The sequence below is a fragment of the Odontesthes bonariensis genome, chromosome 16 (genome assembly GCF_027942865.1).
Source record: "Odontesthes bonariensis isolate fOdoBon6 chromosome 16, fOdoBon6.hap1, whole genome shotgun sequence".
NCBI lineage: Eukaryota > Metazoa > Chordata > Actinopteri > Atheriniformes > Atherinopsidae > Odontesthes > Odontesthes bonariensis.
Window position 1 is genome coordinate 9,746,242 of NC_134521.1, and position 19,316 is coordinate 9,765,557.

At 40.4% G+C, this 19,316-nt stretch overlaps 1 protein-coding gene across 4 annotated transcripts; it reads right to left on the reverse strand.

Annotated features, from left to right (window-relative positions):
- Nucleotides 1-1,713: 1,713 nt before the first annotated feature.
- Nucleotides 1,714-18,803, reverse strand: map7d2a (MAP7 domain containing 2a). 4 transcript variants are annotated; one of them, XM_075487736.1, is made up of 17 exons: nucleotides 18,474-18,803; nucleotides 16,779-16,865; nucleotides 16,232-16,318; nucleotides 16,052-16,129; nucleotides 15,390-15,553; nucleotides 15,067-15,163; nucleotides 14,367-14,456; nucleotides 11,841-11,947; nucleotides 11,615-11,730; nucleotides 11,141-11,532; nucleotides 9,268-9,412; nucleotides 7,680-7,860; nucleotides 7,456-7,560; nucleotides 7,315-7,365; nucleotides 7,081-7,120; nucleotides 4,374-4,995; nucleotides 1,714-3,774 (listed from the first exon to the last, which is right to left on the reverse strand). In XM_075487736.1, the coding sequence occupies exons 1-17, from the start codon at nucleotides 18,517-18,519 to the stop codon at nucleotides 3,516-3,518; spliced, it is 2,667 nt and encodes an 888-aa protein (XP_075343851.1). In that variant the 5' UTR covers nucleotides 18,520-18,803; the 3' UTR covers nucleotides 1,714-3,515. The 4 variants fall into 4 exon arrangements, with proteins under 4 accessions (XP_075343851.1, XP_075343852.1, XP_075343850.1 ...); XM_075487735.1 differs by having other exon boundaries at nucleotides 1,715-3,774; nucleotides 7,081-7,117; nucleotides 16,223-16,318; nucleotides 18,474-18,802; XM_075487734.1 differs by having other exon boundaries at nucleotides 1,715-3,774; nucleotides 16,223-16,318; nucleotides 18,474-18,802.
- Between the last annotated feature and the right edge of the window lie 513 nt (nucleotides 18,804-19,316).

The following is a 19,316-nucleotide window of genomic DNA, read 5'->3' on the forward strand; positions in this document are numbered from 1 at the left end:
TAACTAATGGGGTAATCTTGAATATGTTATCTTAAATGAGCATCTCTGCACCCTGGATGCTGAAATGCTTGCTGTGAGTTTCTGTCCTTGTTGTCCACTGCCATAGTACAATCTTCTTCTAGGGACTAATGGAGTACAGTTCAGTTAAAGTTTTCTGTTTAGGGGAAATAACCTCTTTCAATGTTCACATATTTTAACAGATTATGTGCCACATAACACATACCCACTAATTAACTGATAAACTTATGAACTAAATTGTTACATTTTCTTTCAATTTATCCAAATTTAAGAAAAAAAGACTTCCCCCTATGAGTACACTTCACAATTTTTCTTATTAGAGGTCCTCTATGATATGTTTTAGATGCTGAGGAGGGCATGTTCATTTGCTTACTTCACTGATTCATCCAATCCATTCATGGTGATCCCTGAAGATTTCCACCACCCCTCTTCTTGCTGTTACAATTCAATTTTCTAAATGCTTGTAAACTAATTTTTATTTGTATTTATTTTGTTGTCTATCACCAACAAAATGATCTCTTTAACAATAAATGATAATGCAGCAACATATTTCCCCTCAGGGATTGATAAAATATAATTGAATTGAACTAAATCGGGTTACATTTGGTCCACTATCATTTTATCAGTGAGTATAGACTTGATATAGTCCATCATGATACAGCACTACTCACAATTAGGACTAAATGTCCATTAAGTGGAATCATCATCAGTTACTACATTAGACATTTCAGGGCTTACAGCGCTGACCTGCAGTTTGTCATCATACTAGCAAATGGGATTTTATTCCATTGTGTATTATCAAGATTAAGATTAAGACTTTATTGTCATATAGATACATGAAAAACACAAAATTACTCCTCCACATTTAGCCCATCCAGGTTGGAACCTGCTGAACACACACATGCACAGCGTCACACACTCATGGAGACAGATGCCATGTTCACTGGAGCCATTCACAGCTCCCCGGGGAGCATGGGGGTACGGTGCCTTGCTCAAGGGCACCTCGGCCGTGGCAAGGAAGTGGACTGCCACCCCTTCAGCTGTCAGTTTCACCAATCTTTTTGAGTGGCGAGAGTGGGAATCGAACCGCCAACCTTCAGGTTATTGGACGACCCACTGATCCACGGCCACCTGATTATAGTTTATTAATCAATTTTCCATCAGACTCTCTCTCTAAAACCAATTAATCAGGTTAGAAATCTCAGGGTAATATTGGACTCAGACCTGAACTTTAACAGCCACATTAAATCAGTAACATCAGCAGCTTTTTACCATCTAAAAATCATTGCTAGAACCAAAGGAATAGTGTCTAAACCAGACTTAGAGAGACTGATCCATGCGTTTGTCTACTACCATATTAGTCCAGCGCTCAGGTCTCTGCACTGGCTTCCTGTCGCTCAGAGAATAGACTTTAAAACAGCTCTGCTTGTGTACAAGTCTCTTCATGGTCTTGAAAACAGTCTATTTAGCTGTGCATATGACACCTGAAAGTATTTTATCTGCACTCTTCGCTTTTAATTTAATTAATTAATGTTATACTTACGTTTTATGGAATGATTTTATTTGCCTTCTTGTGATTTTATTTCAAGCACTTTGAATTGTGCTCTACAAATAAACTTGCCTTGCTTTTCCAGGTTAAAAAAAAAAACACACATACATTGACACACCAACAAAAACCCAGTTTTTCACAGTTTAACTCTTTATTGTTTAAGATAACATTGTTATGATCATGCTAACCATGCACAAAGTCTACAGTATTTGCATAACTGAAAGAGTGAAGCTGACTGACTATGATTGTGTCTTTCTGTATGGAAGGACCCGACCGCCATACGTTTAGAAGTGGTTGTATATATCCTTTCTTTGCATTCTTTTTTTTTTAAACCTAAAATCACTTCTCCTTCCAAAGAAAAAGAGAAAAACACATTCAATAAATGCAGAACTGCTATTTGAAATGCAAAACAAATCCTAACTTACAAATACTTGTTAAGTTTCTACTCTGCTACTTTGCTTAATTCCACTAAAAAGTCTGACTTGTTCGGCCATGTGCCATCTAAGGAACACGTCTAAATGTCACTTTAATAGTCGCAGCATGTTGTGTACAAGCTGTTGGAATAACTGTCTGCATTATGGTGGAGAGAGACAACAAAGCATTTTAAACCAAAGATTCAAGTATCATAGGTCAAGAGCACAACTATCCCAATGGCTAAATAAAGAAGAAAAAACTGGGATAAGCTTAGAAATGAAAGTGACTGAAAACTCCCTCATGTCATAATAGCATTTTAACAGTTTGTGACTTGCTGACAGAAGTCTTTGTTGAAGGAGACCAACTGCAAACATCGTTATCGCTACAGAGCACATTTACAAGGTGATTGTTAAGCAAACATTCCTGCCGCAGTGGACTACATTCTTATGCAACAACAGATACTTATTATGTCTGCCAGATCTCCTGAAACTGTGTCTGAAAGCAAGGCACTACTACAGAAAACGTTTAAACTGAAATGAAGTTGCTCAGTTGTCAGCTTTTATATCGGAAACCCTTTTTTTTTTTTTCTCTGAGGGCTCTTGAAGAAAGGGTGCGCAGCTCAGTTATTGCAGCAGAATTCACTCCTCCACAAGCATCTGTTAATGCACCGTTACCATTCTTTGATTGTTTTTAAAGTGCGATAAGATTCAAGTCGACAGCTATGGGCAGATTTTTCACGCCCGCATGCACTCAGGAAGTCCCATCGAAAAAGAATGAAGGGAATCATTTTAAAATGTGAGCAATCCTCCATGATCAGACTAGACTGGGTTAGAAAGAGTAAAGCATTGGAGGGGTTCTGATACTCTGACCTGATGATTTCATCACTGTCCTACCCACACATGCATGAATAACGTTACCTGTCTAGAAATGTACAGCAGAAGTATCACAAATTAGGCCATCATTTAGACCAAAGTGCCTTTCCTTTCATGGTTACACACTGAACTAACACTCAAAGTTGATTTTAGGGTTTTGAAGGGAATATAGAAAGGCAGGGGTGCAAAAATGGTCACTGATGCTCAGAGCAGGCTTTGTCATTCTTATAATGGAGCTGACCTAGAGAGGAATCTGTGACGTTCCTAACAAGCCGATGCAAGTTAGTAGAAGTGTTTCCTAATTTTCTATGAGGCTCAAATCCCTGATGTTTGTCTCTTTTTGTTGTGGGTGTAATTTTCTCATATTCTTCATTGACCCACTCCCACTTTTCATGACTGTTTTCCACACATGTGCTCCTGAAAACAATAATAAAATCTTTCACACATAATTCTACTTGCTATATCATTAGTATCTAAGATGTGTTTTGTGTATATTGTAAGACACAGTTTGCATTTTTAGGAAAATCTCTATGGCTCTATTCCCATAACTGTAATGACAAAAGAGTACATACTCAGAATAAGATATCCCGTGCGTCTCTATGTGTGACAGAAAGATAGAAGAGATAGAGCAAGCAGAGCAGGGAGAGGAAGAAACTAATGGACTACTGGATGCTAAGTTTATTTGAGGATGGAGCCGACATCCCTATGAGCTTTGAGTCTGACATGGGACTAACAACGCCCTCAATCATGTTCTTGTTACAGTCGCCCGTGCTGTTTTCAGAGGACAGTTTGGGATACGTGACACTTCCTGTCAGGTCCATCAGATCCTCCAGAGCTTGGTTGTTGCTCATGCTGCCCTGTTGGATTTCAGTGATGGGCGAGAACTCTGGGATGGAGATCAGTTCTTCCTTTGAAGCCGGACTGAAATATAGTTATTAGAATAGAAATTACACTTATATGGAAGTTTTTCTGTGCCATCAGAGTTTGATATGAATTTCTAATATTGAATTTTTACAGCATCAAAATCAGACTTTGAATTTGAAAAACCAACAAAAAAACAACAAAAAGCACAGGCCTTTGTAAAAAAAAAAAATCAATTTCTAAAAACAAAAATCAGTGTAAAAAAATTCAATATCTAAAAAAGAATTCAACCTAAAAAAATTCAACTTAAAAAATTCAGTGGAAAAATAATTTTTTTAAAGTTGAAGTTTTTTCCACTGAATTGTTTTTTAGATGTTGAATTTTTTTTACACTGATTTTTGTTTTTAGAAATTGATTTTTTTTTTACACTGTTGGTTTTTCAAATTCAAAGTCTGATTTTGTTGCTGTAAAAATGCAATATTAGAAATTCGTATTCAAACTCTGATGGCACAGAAAAACTTCCATACACTTACACTTAAAGGCTTTTTACTTGATTACCCAGAGTCCTCTGTGGTGAAATCACATACTGTACTACTAAGTTCATCATATAATTTCACTCAGACAGCACTTTGATAATGATATCTCATCTGATGACTCACCTGACCTCCATCGACTGCACCTCATCACATGACCCCGTACGCTTCACATCTAGCGGTTCCAGCTTGATGACGGGTGGTGACAGGTGTCCCACCGGCAGCGGCGTCACAGTAGGTCTAACAACCTGCTTCTGGGGCCCCGCTTCAGCTTTTCCCTCAGCTGAAGTTGCCATATTTGGGTTTTGCTGTTTGCTTCCTTCAGTAGTTTGTTGGCTGCTCACCAAGGCACTTCCTTCACCCTTCACTGCTCCATTCATCATGCCGCCCTCTCTTTGGTTCGCTACGTTATCCGCTGTCGACTTTGCTCTTTGCTGCTTGTTTGCATTCAGTTCCACCTCTTTCCCCCGTTGCTTAAAAGCACAGGCCTTTGCTTCTGTGCTAACCTGGCTGCCATGCTCCTGCTCACTGGTTTGATGCTTGTCAAAGACGCTCTGTCTTTGTTTCACAGGCTGCAGGTTGTTTTGAGAGTGCTTACTCCTCTGACTGTTCATTTGTGTCGCTGCTTCTTCTTTCTTCAAGATGAAACATTCCTTTGTTTCAACCTGCAAGGTGACCTGCTTTTTAACCTGAGACTCAACCTTCTGACTCGCCTGCTCGATCACCTCAACATTAGTCTTTACATCCCCTGTGGAGAACAGAAAACATCACAGGAGGCTTCGCTTTATTTGGACCGTCCAGGTACCAGCACAGATATCTTATTTCACTTTAGGAGGACGCAGGCACGTCACCAGACACTTTTTACCGGGGCACGTGCCCCTGTAAACATGCGTTGTGCCCCTGTAAAAATTCCTACACTGAAAAAAGTGACTTTTTGGTGAAGTAAACTCTATTAGAGTAACTGTCATAATTTCTACCTTGTATTTTTAAGATTCAGTAAGAACTAGATCTTCTTAAGTAAAATTAAACATTTTATTAACGTAATACATGAATTATGGGGGAAGAGTAAGTTTTACTTAGGTTTCCTCATACAATTCAAATGTTTAATAGTTGTATGTACATAAACCTAGAAATACTACATAAACTTTACTCTGAAAGTGTATCGTTAAAATCTACTAAGTTACTTCATAACAGCAAATACTACAGAAATATAAAATTTACTTAAAATTTTGAGTAAAATTATGTTCCTGCCTATGAAAAACAAGTAGACTTTACTTAATTTGTTTAAATAAATATAACTTAAAACTTAGATGTAATTAAGTAAGTGTTACTTAATATCTTCACAACTGTTATGTTTTATGGTAAGTAAAATTTACTTGATACTGGCAAGTGAGTGTTACTTGATATTGCAGCATTAAATATTACTTAAATCATTTGAGTCCAAATACTTACAAAGGGTTTTTTAAGTAAATCTTATGAGTTGTTTTTTTCAGTGCATATACATCCTTCAGACTACGCTACGACTGATGTGCTAAGGAAGAATAACATAGGCACGATTTTCCCTCTTTCAACCACGTAACCTACTTTCTACTCTCAGCGAATTGACCGTGTGTGACGCGTAACGCACAAAATCAGAGTTGGAAGGCAAGATCCTATTTACGTCATATTTATCAGCGGATAGTAGCCACACATTTTGCCAACGGAAACGTAGTAGGGTAGATGAACCACTACACATTGATGGATCACCGTCATCGTGGTCATGAACATAAGGAAATTGTCACAGAGGAGAGTCAGAAGCAACAAGGAGAACTGAGCATAAAGTGGAGGGAGGTGAGAGATTTCTTTTCTCTGTTGTGTCGACGTCCACGCCTACCTACACTGCCATTTCTTACGCCAAATGCACAACGTTTGCATTTAGGCTGAAACAGTGTCTGGTTCCATGGCATGTGAAAAACGCGAGACAATATCCTATTCTGCCTATTATAGCCTATTTACTAAACTATCTTAGGCATTATAATTTGATCAAGCTGCTGGATAAATCTGCCTCTGGGGTGCAAATGGACTCAGGGCATCATAAAAAGTCACGTCATAGCAAGGTGGAGCAGGGGTAGTGGTGCAAGCATGTGTTGGATGGGTCATTTCAAGTTGAGGACACACTGAAAATCAACTCCCAAATCTGCTGCCTTCCAGAAGCTGCTAAAGCTTCAGAGGTACACACTGCTATACAGCAAAGGCCTCAAAGTTGACTTGAGTCCTCGTTGGAATTAAATCTTATTTCAATCCAGAGACTTAGAAAGAGGGAAAGGAAAACACTTCTTTAAGCAGCATTTGGGAGGTACTGTTTGAACAAAAAGTTGATCACAAACGGATCAACTTCATGAATGGAACGACAATGGTGGTTAATTAGAATGAGGGAGGCTGTAGTGGTCACAATAAAAAGTCATTTAGTGGTACTTGTCTGTACTGTTTACTCTAAAATTAGAAAATAATTTTATGACTCTGCTCGCCAATAGTTGTCGGCAACTGTGCACAATAAAAATAAATCCAGGGTAAATGCATTTAGCTTAATGTGCATGCGGAGTACAAACTGCATCGAAATATTCAATGCTGTGGCTTGATTGTAGGGTTTTTGTTGCACATTCTTCTGAATATTTGAGACAAGCCAACTCATAGAAATCTAGATTACTGTTGCACATGCTTATAATTTGAAATAATAAACCACACATGCCCCGTTTGCATTTTTACAGCAGCAAGGCATACAGCCAGGAGCAAAATAAGCATGGACAGCAAGCAAACTCAAAGTGTCTGCAGGGTTAACAGAACACACACTGACCTGGTGGTGAGACAGACTTCGTCTCCACCTGTTCGTCCTTCTGATTTAACGCAGAACAGAAAACATCAGGACACATAACCAAAGTATCACCAATGATAGAATTTAATAAGTTAACAACGTAAAGTCAAGGTTTTTATAAATGAAATATGAAAAAAGACATCTTGATCACGTAATCAGCAGGTGTTAAAGGCAGCAGGTCTACTGTATGAGAACAGAAGGCGTCTCTTACAGTACCTTCATGTCAGCTTCACCCTTCCTTGTTCTCTTCATGATCTCCTCGATTCTCTGCGAGAGTAAAGCGACACATATCAACTTTACGAGCTTAAATTTGGAAGTTCGCTCGTGTCCTTTCTGGGTAACTGTGTTGAAGCGAACCTTTTTCCTGAGCTGCCTCTCTTCCTCTTCTTGTTGTTTCTGCAGTTCTCTGTCTTGCCGCTGACGTTCCGCATCTTCTTGAGCCTGGACTCTGGTTTTTTCTTTCTGTTTGAAACAAGAAAAATCGCACTTGTATGCAGGTAACATGATAGTTTATTTAGATCCCAAAAAGGTTAAAATCATATCAGCAAGACAGGAAACCTCAGAACATCCTAATCCATTACCTCAGTTTCCATCTGGATCTGCATCTCTCTCTCCTGCTGTTCTCTCTTTCTTTTGTCTTCCTCTTGGTTCAGCCTGGGAACGTCCTGCACATTGTTCCCTCTGTCCTCCTCTTGCTGAGCCTTGGCCTGCTGCCGTTGCTGCTCCTCAGCGAGCTGCTTATTTTGCTTCTCTTCCCTCAGTCTGATCAGAGTTTAACAGGATTACACACATTCTTTTCTTAAACCCATTTGCATTTAAACCTAGCTGTAAACTATCCGTCGACCAGGGGTGGAAAGTAACGAATAACATTTACTCACGTTACTGTAATTGAGTAGTTTTTATGAGTAATTTGTAATTTTCTGAGTTTTTGAAATGTGTAATTTTTACTTTTACTCGAGTACATTTTGACCCAAGTACTTTTACTTCGCTACATTTGAAACCCCTCACGTTACTGAGTAAAACAAATATTTATGGTGAAAAATTAAATGCGGGCGGAAATTTAAACAGCTGTCCCGGAACTGAAAGTCAATAGCTGGGTTTCACTTGACGTCACTTCTGTATTTTCTAAGCGCGCGAACCTAAGTGGTGGGCAACTGGAGCTGGGTCCCATTGAAAACACTGTGTTTTGTCTGCCACTTTTTTGCCCCAAATGCCTCAGTTTTGTGCCGTTTTTGGATGTTGCAATCGGTCTAACCGAGAGAAGGGAAAGGGTTACTATCGAGTACTTTTTAGTTCAGCCGGGTTGCTCTTCACAGCAAAGAGAGCAAGACTTACAGCAAAAAACTTCAAAAATCTGCTGCTGCTGAAATTGAACAAGAGCTTTTCCGGTCTAAAGTTGTAGATTATAGGCAGATTTGTGGGACCCTGTGGGCACTGTATTTTGTATAGTGGGATCCTGTAGCATTTTAGTTTGATTTGTGGTATCCTGTGGGCAGTTAATTTTGTGTGCATTTTGTTTTTTTAATACTTTGATTGTAGTTTAAATTTCTTTATTCTTATCATAGTGTTGTCCATTGGACAATAGGACTGAAAATTCTTTGCACTTTATTCAATTCAGTTCAAAAATACTTTATTTATCCCAGAGGGAAATTAAATGTTGATGTAGCTCAATTAAATCAAAGAGTTATTATAGATGCTGATGGCTGTGGGCAGGAAAGATTTCCTGTAGCGGTCCGTTTTGCATCCAAACTGAAGAAGCCTTTGACTGAAGAGACTCTGTTTTCCAATAACAGTCTCATGGAGAGGATGTTCAGGGTTGTCCATAATTATGGTACAAGTTGTGACTGTCCTTGTGAGGAAGTATGTTCCTGAGCCCAGTTTATCTTTTGCAAGTGTGGATGTGCACTTTAATACACCTCGAAATCGATTAAAACAACTTGTACTGAATTGGATTCATAACTCGTCCTTTTTTTGCATTAAGAAACTGAAAGTAATTAAGTAACTTTTACTCAAATTACATTTTAAATGAAGTAATTTTGTACTTTTACTCAAGTAAATTTTGAGATGGGTAATTTTACTTTTACTCTGAGTAGAATTTAGGCAAAGTAAAGATACTTTTACTTAATTACAATTTTTCAGTACTCTTTCCACCTCTGTCGTCAACCTCACCTTTCTTCTTCCTCTTTTTCCCGTTTTTTCTCCTCCAGTTCTTTCTGGGCTCGAGCCTGACGCCTGCGCTCTGCCATGAGCCTGGTAGCCTCCTCTGCATCTGTCGTGCCAGCAGCCGGCTTCCCCGCGGACATGGGTGCTGATTCTGGCACACAGAAGCATGGAGTAAACATGTAGTAAAAATCTAAATCTAAATCTAAATGCACCAAACCAGAATGTAGATCAGAGATACTCATTGCGTGGCTCCTCAAGCTTTAATTGGTGGCTCGCACTTGCATAATAGCTCATAACAATATGGTAACAATAACAAGACATTTTTTCAAATAACATACAGCGAATACTGCACAATATTAAGTTTGCGTTTTTGTAGTATTAAAGGGACACTATGTAATAAATTAAGTCATTTATTAGCTCAAATCAACATATTCATTCATAAGTTAGTCCTCATTGGTGTAAAATGATCTCTGTCAAAAATCTCACTTATCCTCCTGAGTGAAGAATAACTTGTCTGTATCTACATAGAGCAGGTAAGCTCTATGGAGGCTGCCATGTCGTTCCGGTCTATGGAAAATGACGAAGTTCCGAGAGGGACATAAAGCACTTCGAATCGCGATTTCCCCACCAGGCCTACAAGCAGAAATGACGTCATTGTGACGTCATTTCCGCCAAATGGCTTACAGCCGCTAATGCTAAATAGATTTTATTCCTTGGCACATATGTCTTTGTGTTCATTAGCTTTCTTTTTGTAAGTGCATCATCTTCTTCTTTTTATTATTATTCCTATGCTCCCCCTGGATATCTTCTTTTTGGCGTTATGCTCACATTTGTAAACTGTTATTTTGTTGATTTACTAATAAACTTTAAAAAAAATTTAAAAAAAATGCTAAATAGTTTTTATCTCGTAAATTATCCCACTAATAATGCATTGATTGTTACCAAACTTCTGCCGTAGTACACATAGGCTCTTAACTCACAAAACGAGGCATTAGAAAGTTTGTAAGTTTACCAGGAGTTTATTTACCGCTGCTAATGCTTCTATTGCTAACGCAGGCTAATGCTAACGCTGCGTCGACGTCACTTCCGGTAACTCCCGGAATATGACTAATTGCATTGCTTGCACACCAAAGGAGATGTTATGTTATCTGACATGTTATCTGTCATCTGTATTCGTAGTGTTGTTGTATGTGTGTTATGTAATCCTTTGTACTGTGTGTCTTGATTTCTTTTTGTTTGTATGGACCTTGAGTCTGAAGCTATAGCTTCTTGAATCTTGACACATTCCGCTTGCCGTAGTTCAAGAAGTTGCAGCGCACATTTGAAAACGTGAGGCGCTAGAGAGCAAATTCATTCGACTTTGCAAAATAAAATTGCACCACTAGATGGGGGAAGAAATTACATAGTGTCCCTTTAAGTATTAAGTAAGGGGGCTCTGTTAAACCTGGCAACGCAGCCCGCTTAAACCACCGTCACACCTACCTCAGAGCACGCTAACTCCTTTGATCGGTTTTTAATTAAACAATGGATCGGTTTTTAATTAAAAAAGGGCAAAAACCAGCACAAAAACCATGCCCATCTTGAATGTCTCACTATGATTACAACAACAAACTACAAATACAACATGAAGAAAGTCAAGGACATGCATGCCAGCTTCCACCCATCCCAGTATTAAGGTAAATGTGGTCTTAATTGAAAATGTATTGGCTGTGTTGTTTCTTTTTTGTGGGATGTTTTATATGTAGAAATGCATATTTGCAAAAGGGGACTTAGTATGTTGTCGTAAAAGTGGCTCTTCCCTTGATTTTGCTCTGCCAATGTGGCTCTTGTGAAAAAAATAGTGAGCATCACTGATGTAGATGATGAAAAAAAGCCAAACCTTTGCTCTGGTCTCCACCCTGTGCGTTGCTCTGCGTCTTCTTCTCTGAAGCATCCGCTTTGGGGGAACCTTTGCTCCTTCTGTCAGGGGACTGACCTTTTCCAGACGTGTCTCTGTTGAGGCTCTTGTCACATTGATCCCCTTTGCAGGACTTGGACTTTGTGATTTCAACATTGAGCATGTTCTTTTCAGCTTGTGAAGATGGATTTGAGCTGTTGATGTCAGGACTGTTTTTCACAGCAGGCTCAGTTTTGGATTGTCCACACTTTTTCTCGATCTTCTTGTCTTCTGCTTTCCTGTCGTCGCTTGACAGGTTTGGACGATGTCTTGTGGGAGATTGATGATACTGGTGGGAATTGCAGGGAGACTGGGCCCGCATCTTAGACACCAGCCTGCACACAGATAGGGAAGGTCTGGCTTAGGAACTGAAAGACTGACTTGCCCACCTTTCATTTTAACAACAAATATTCTTACTTGGAGGTTGTAGGGGAAGCCAAGTGCTTAGTGACGCTTGCAGGGGATTCAGATCTTCTCACAGGGGATCCACAACCAGGGGATGCAGTTCTTCTGTGTCTGCGCAGCCTCTCTTTCTGCAGTCAGTGTTAGATACTTTGAAGAGATGGCTCGTGACCAATACTGTTTAATCTAACAGATGCTGTGTAGATTTATCAAAGCATAGAACATTTGTGCAAGGTCTGACCTTAGGAGTGTTGGGAGTGGACTGAGAGCCTCCCTGGAGTCCAGCTCTGTTGTGATCTGCAGGGCTGAGTGAGCTGCAGAAAGGTGACCTGTGAGGGCTGCAGGGTGCTGCACAATGGCAAACATGCTCAAATCAAATAATGGCAAATTAAAACTGACAGAGGAATCGAAATACAGTTTCATAGGGAGGGTTGGGCTTTGGTTGGACTTTTACAGACAGCTTACAGACTGCAACGTAAAAGAATGCGAGGCTCCGCATTAAAAACAATTTTCAGTTTTAGGTGTAAATACATTCAGGGTGTACCCAGCAAGCACAGAACTTTAGCTAGCATTAGCCTATTGTTCTCCAAAGGTGAGACTGACAAGAACCATGAACACAAGAACAGAGTTATGCAATAGCAAACCGTTTCCTTAACATTTGGGAAACTATAAACTTTAACATTCTCTTAGAGTTGAATCGCACTCTTTACGCAATGTTCCCAATTGTTCGTATTTAGCTTTTTCTGAATAAAACAATAAGAAACCGTTCCTAGAAAGTATGCGAGTTGAGGGTTCTTTTAAGTGTTTGGGACCAGTCCAATTAAAACATAAAACTGTCATTATTTAGAGGTTAAAGCATTTCATCATCCTTTCTTAAGACTTCGGTCACAGAGTGTGGTAAATATTTCCACAATACTTTGTGGAAATACAGGTTTCCTGCCGCATGTGAGTCCAACGATAAGAGGCCAAAATGTTCCAGGAATGTTGTTTTTTTTCCATTGAGAGAAAGTTTCCCATTTTGACCGCTGTATGCTTCACGAGGTCAGGTTTTCTGACAGAAGATTCTGACTGCGTGTTGTGGTTCCCCAAAATAAATAGCATTAGAAAACCCTTCCAGCCTCCATAATATCTGAGACAGTTGCGTCTTTAACTTACCTCTAAGTCTAATATATTTAATGAATAATGACATGTTTTGTTATTATTGGATATTTGGGTTAGTTTCTAAGATTATATACAGAGACTTCATTTGTTTCTTTGAGATATTAATTTCGTAAACAAACTTTTTTAACCTTGTTTTTCTTTTTATTCTTCAGTGACAATAAAATTCGGGCTCTGAGCAGTTTTGATGACAACATGAAAAATCCTAATGTTTAGAAAAGCTAACTGTAATGTTGTCGTGCGGTTTTCAAAGATTAATTGTAGTGTAAAGGTTAAGGGAACCTTAACACAAACAAAAACAACGAGCCTGGAATATCCTTTGGCATCTGTGTTTCACAGCGAAATGCAGTTAAAGGTGCAAAGAATAAGCTTTTGGTTTGAAGTTAAACCTTAATAAAGCTCAAATGTAGAAAATATTCATCTAACAGATCCACAGAATGTGTTAATTGTTCTGTTCAGTCAGAAAATAATAATGATAAATGAGTGTTTACAATTTCTTACAAAATAATAAAAGCAGACACATGCCAGCGTGATGTCAATAAGCTACAATCCATAACTTTACTCCCAGAATTTTCCTCAATGACAGCAAATGAAAACACATACAGACCTTTGAACACTAGAAATAGGCTTTGTGATGTCCGTTTGAACTCCTCGTGCATCACTCACTCATCATTAAAGCAGCCTCTGAGGAATGCGGTTATATCAGTAGGCTAACTGTATTAGTGGCTATTTTAGTGCACGCATTTCTATTCTAGGTCATGTGCAATTTATTTCCAACCCTGTCTGCTGAAGGGAGCCAGAGTCAGCACCACTTAGCTGCTGTCATTTTGAAGCCCAAATCCCAAGCTTTTATAACTAAAAAAGAAAGAAAAAAAAACTCATAACTCCTCTGCAGACTGTGAAAATAATACCTTGAGTGTGTCTGATCAATGAGATCTCCAAGTCATCGTGATCCAGTGCTCTTTGGCCTGTTTGTAATTACTGAGAGGTTACTAAGCTAGGGGTTCTAATCCAGGGGTCGACCTCTGAGGAAAGAGAGCTTCTGTCATTGAGAGCTTATGTTTACCAAAGCAAAGAGATCTAAGTGATGGATTAATGCAGGGAAACCTGTTTCTTCCAGTTATATTGAACTAGCTGATGTATTTTCTTATTTTTCCACTTGTTTGTTACCTCTACAAGAGAGAAGCTAATTTAAATTTGGACTGGTTTGCATGTATACAAGGTTAGCTTACATTAAAACGAGTGTTTTAGAGTAAATCTTTCTATATACGTCAGTATAGGATCCTGTTGTAGCATCTGCCCGGTTCAATTGAATCCCTAAGGCTTTTTTCACAGCGTTATGCTTTCAAATTGTCCGAACTCAACGATAAAAGCCTTTGCAGAAACACAGCAAAACATAATGAAGCCTGTCGTACATGCAGTTTACTTTGCACAGATATATGCATGAAGAGAAAACAAATCAAAGCTTTTAACAGGCGCACATCACAGGAAGAACACGTTCTGTTTTCTAGTCGGTGTTTCAGCCAAAAACACAGACATGGCAACACAGACATGGCAACTGTTGGATGAACTGGGAGGCATTTGGGAGGGCAAGGGGGCTTAACTTTACCAGATTCGCTGACAGCAGGAAGGGGGGAGGCAATGCCATGGGAAAAGGCGGAGGCAGCAGAGAAAGGGAGTGGGGCATTCTCACAGTCACCTATAGGCAGCGGGCGGAGCAGAGAGGAGCAGAGCAGAGCGTTATGAACAGTTTCTCTGAGCAATTTCTCATCCGGCTGTGGAGACTGGGTGGGACTGAACATACCAGCAGGGATGTTGTGATCTAATGTAATTAAAAGCCCTTTTTTTTGGTCTGATTTAAGGCAACTTTGTGTATTTTCTCAAATTGTGGTGACAGGGCAAAGTTGGAAAATCCCCAGGTTATTCTGATGTGGCCATTGTTTGAATCCTCCACAGGTCGTAGCTCTTTATGCAGGAAACACCCGTGCAGACATGTAATTCCAGCCAGTCTTTCTAGGAAAATAGGGAAAGGCATAAATTTCTGCTCATGCACACTTCAGCAGCCAGGCCGCCAGCAATGGTCCGGCCGAGAGAGAGAGAGCTCTTCTTCACGCAGACACACACACACACGCTTTCTTTGTATAATGTTATCTCAAAGAAATACAGCAAAATGTAATGCCTGCGAAGAAAACAGCAATTTTTCTTCAGTATCCTGCTATTTCAAACCAGTCGACTGCCTCTTCTGTGCCTGCCATGCTTCTTTTTTTCCCCCAGTTATCTGTATTGACGTTTACAAGCTGTGTCCTTACCTGCCCCGGGCGGGCAGCCCCTGCCCCAGCGTTTTGCTCTCTGCTCCAGCTGAAGGCTTCGCTCCAGAGAGCGTTTCATCAGGGCCTCGAGCCGCTCCTGAATGCGACACAGAACAGGTGCCTTTAACACAAAGGCAGCCCCTTTCAATCTGACTGTGCTGGTCTGATGGAGGTTATGAGGAATAAGGCATCTAATATTAAGATTTAGAAAATCAAAACAGTGGGTTTTCAAAGGTTTATAGTGCACAAAGTCAAGGTCTGACACTATCGCTGACCACTGCAATGTTCGACACACAAGCGGGGAAACGTTTTAATGAGCTGACCCTCTCCTCCTCGAGCTGATGCCTCCTCTTCTCCTCCACTGCGGCTCTACGGAGCTCTTCTTTCTGCCTGTGCTCCTCCAGCCGCCTCCAGCGCTCCTCCACTGTGCGTTCATACTGTAGCTGAGCCCTGCGCTCCTTCTCCCTGATCAGCTGCTCCCTGGCCACTGGAAGAGACAGAGGTTCCACGCAAAAAAATAACTGTGGGACCCAGTTTTATTGTCTTTGTAGAAGCAGAACTCCACAAGGTAGTTCAAATAATCAGAAATGTACACATTTAAGTTGGACAAATTGTTATCTTTACTTGAACTTGTTTGTTACAGCGACTTTGATTTCCTCTGTCAACACACACTCAATACTAAGTCATGCAGATAGAAATCCTTGTCATCTTGGGGCAACTGCTGGAGCTGCTGGATTATCTCTAAGGACGAGACCTACTTTTGTGGACTATTCTATGTTACTGTCACTGTCCCCGCAGTGGCACAGCCCATCATATCAAAAGCCCAGTGAACTCAAAATGAATCTTCTACAGGCAAGCAAAGCCCGTCCACAGCAAATTAAGCTGCAGACAGAAGCAGTTTGTATCAAAAGAAAGAAAAAAAACTTCAGAGAACAAGGAACCTGGAGGTTTTACATTTGTCACACGAAAGCAGGACATATCCTACCCAGGCTTCTCTCCCTCTCCTCACGCCTTTCTTTGGCTAAACGCATCCTGTCATCTGTCTTCATGTAACCCTCCAGACCTGAAGGACAAGTGAAGATGTCAGAGAGTGAATAAAGGCAGCGTAACTGTAGCCAAACCAAAGAAGAAAACACATTTACGGAGAAGCACTCACTTTGTTTACCTCCATGGCTGTTACTGGCGTTAGCTGCCAGATGTGAAGGAGACGGATGTCCGTTCATGTGGGGCTTTTTCTCCACGCTGGATGGAGCTGAAATCACAACAATAATGGGGCAAAGAAAGCGCACTCAGCTTTGTCCGAAGAAGTATGACATCAGTGCCCAGAGCTGAGCTGCAGTGCCGCTTTCTTACCAGCAGGGGGCAACATATACTCAGCTTTGTGTAAAATGCATTGTGCTGCAAAATGTCCCAAGCCAAGGATAAACTGCAACACCATGCGGTAGAGGGGAGGAAACTGTCCTTGATATGGCTGTCATTTCACACATGCTGACTGTCACTTTTGCTTACTACTGCTGAGTTGTAACCAGCTCAGCTGTGCACTGATAACAGGGAAACCATCAGCCTGTACGAGTGTATGTAGACCCACACATGCAATCTGGACTTTCTAGAAACTAACCAGTAGTCCAATCATATGCAGTAAGTGACTTTCATCCAGATGAAACCACGCGGAAGTAGGATTTATATAAGAGGAGCCGGAGAGGATTACTCACTAGTTTTTCCTGTCCGAGAGGGAGAGCTGTTTGTCGGAGATTTCTTGTCAGGAAGTAGAGTGATGGATGGTGGGGCCATCTTTTCACCTAATGCACAAAACAAGAAGAGTGTGTTGATCCAAATGAAAAGCCTCATATTCTCACACCAATACCCCAAATCAGTGTAAATTGCTGGTATACAGCAGAAGACCTAAAGTGTCGAGCTGTAAGTGTGGAAGATGAGTGCGAGCAAACGTTCACAGCTCACAGATGAGAGAAACTCGGTTGGCTGTATGGTAACAAGGCTGTGAAAGACAAATAGATGCAGAATTGAGAGTAATTATTAAAAATGTAAAATCATTGTTAAACAAAATTCTTTTCAAGCGTTATAGCAGAAATAAATCCTATGAATAAACACAAGAATAGAACATAAAACAAGTCTATCTGTATCTCGACACAGAGATTTGAATCTTGTCTTTGACTATCCATCTCAAAAGCAGAGCAGGCTACAATTTAATTCCACAAATTCACTGAATCGATATGTGCATCGCAGGCTAAACTGTCAGCACACAGTCAGACGCCTCACTCGATCCAGTGAATTATTCTGTTTTCAGTTGGAGGTTTTATTGTGCACTGAAACCTGGCACACAGCGCTGACCTACTCTTTTAGTTTGGCTCCGTCCAAACAGGAGACCGAAACTTTAATGCTCGACTGACTTGATTAAACATATCCATTATGCCTAATTGTCACATTCATCCCATTCCATGAAATCCCACTTTTTTTTTCAGTTGACACAATGTTGGTCTTCCTTGTATTAGTTTAATGTTTTTAAAGTGGCTTAGAGGCTCTTAAACATGGTTTAAATGTCCAGAATGAATCAAACATTCTTTCTTTATATAAAACCAAACACAAAGCTGAGGACACTAAATGATGTGAAGACATTGCAGGCACAGCACAGCGATAAAAGCAACAAATATTCATCTTGTTGACATTTACAGATTAACGGAATAATGTCCATCATGGCTGTATCAACTGCATCTTTTCCAGTACATTCTCAGTGACAGAATCCAATTGATCGTCCTTCTGATTATATAAAACTCGATTATGAGCCCGCATAGATTTCCCCTCTTACAGGGCGTGGAGGGTGAAAACTAACTAACAAAGTTAAAGCATTCTTCATCCTGCTTGATAGAGATCCAAAATCTTAAACCCACCAAGTCATCACACAACAGTTTGATGCTTATAAAATGTGGAATGAGGATGCCCTGTGTTCCAGGCATCTGTCTCTTCCTTTCTTCGTCCTTTTGAGCCGTTTCAATGGACTGTATCGAGTATGTATCAGTCAGTTATCAGCAACATAACCTGAGTAAGTCCTTATGAAGAGTATGAAAGCTCAAATGATGATAACCTGTCCTCGTGAGCAACACAATGAAAATGCAGGCAGAAACAAACAAAGAGATGTCACTTTATTTTTTCTTTTGCCCACTTTCACTCGAGATGTTAAAAATACAAAAATACACGGCCTGGTGAACCGTATTAAAACGATAAAGGGCCCGTTTTCATAGGAGCGGATAAACAAAACGGTGGGGCAGCCAGCAGCGTGCACATAAAGCGGTGAAAATCAGTTGCGTCACCATGAGTCTGCTTTAAATCCCGGCTCAAACACAACAAACGCGGGTTTTAACCGGACAAACAAGCGTTAAAATCAAGCTTACCTGCAACTGCGCTGGATGATGTGATTGTTTTCGCCATCGCGGTCATCCTGCATCACAAAATCAGCGTGCAAACAAACCGATGACCGCTCGGTCACCCAAATCGGTGCGCAGTGATGCTGATGCAGCACAGGTAGGATCCGTTTTCCTCCTCAGCAGAGCAGCGGCAGCCACGGCGGACAAAACAACCGGATATCATTCAGCGACGGAGGCTGAGGGTCATGATAATGGCTGTGCTGACGATGTGGATGGAGGAGATCGATGCTGCTACGACTGAGGCGCAGATGACGGAGCGCGAGTCAACATCCGACTACCGAACCGTGCGTGGCAGCGTGAGCGCGCCTCGATAACGGGCTGTTCACACACACAGATGGAGATTTCCTCACAGCACACGGATCATAAAAGGGGTCCGAACCAAAAATGTGGCTGTTTTCAATGTTTGGGAATCATGACACTATATAAGTTATCCACAAATATCCCCTTCAAAGATCAACATTTACAACCACGATTCCAAAAATGTTGGGACGCTGTGTAAAAGGTCAATAGAAAATGAATGTATTGATTTACACATCTCACAGTAGAAAACATATTAAATGTTGAAAGTGAGACGTTTTCATATTTAACAAAAAAATGTTTGCTCGTCCTCAGCTTGGTGGCAGCAACACATCACAAAAAAAGTTCGAACAGGGTCAACAAAAGGCGGGGAAGTACTAAAAACAGAGGGAGGGAACATGTTTCAACTAACAAGGTTAATTTACCACAGTTCAGTAACATGATTGAGAATATAAGAACACCTTTGAGAGATAATCTCTCAAGATTAAAGATAGGTTTATGGTCCTGAGTATT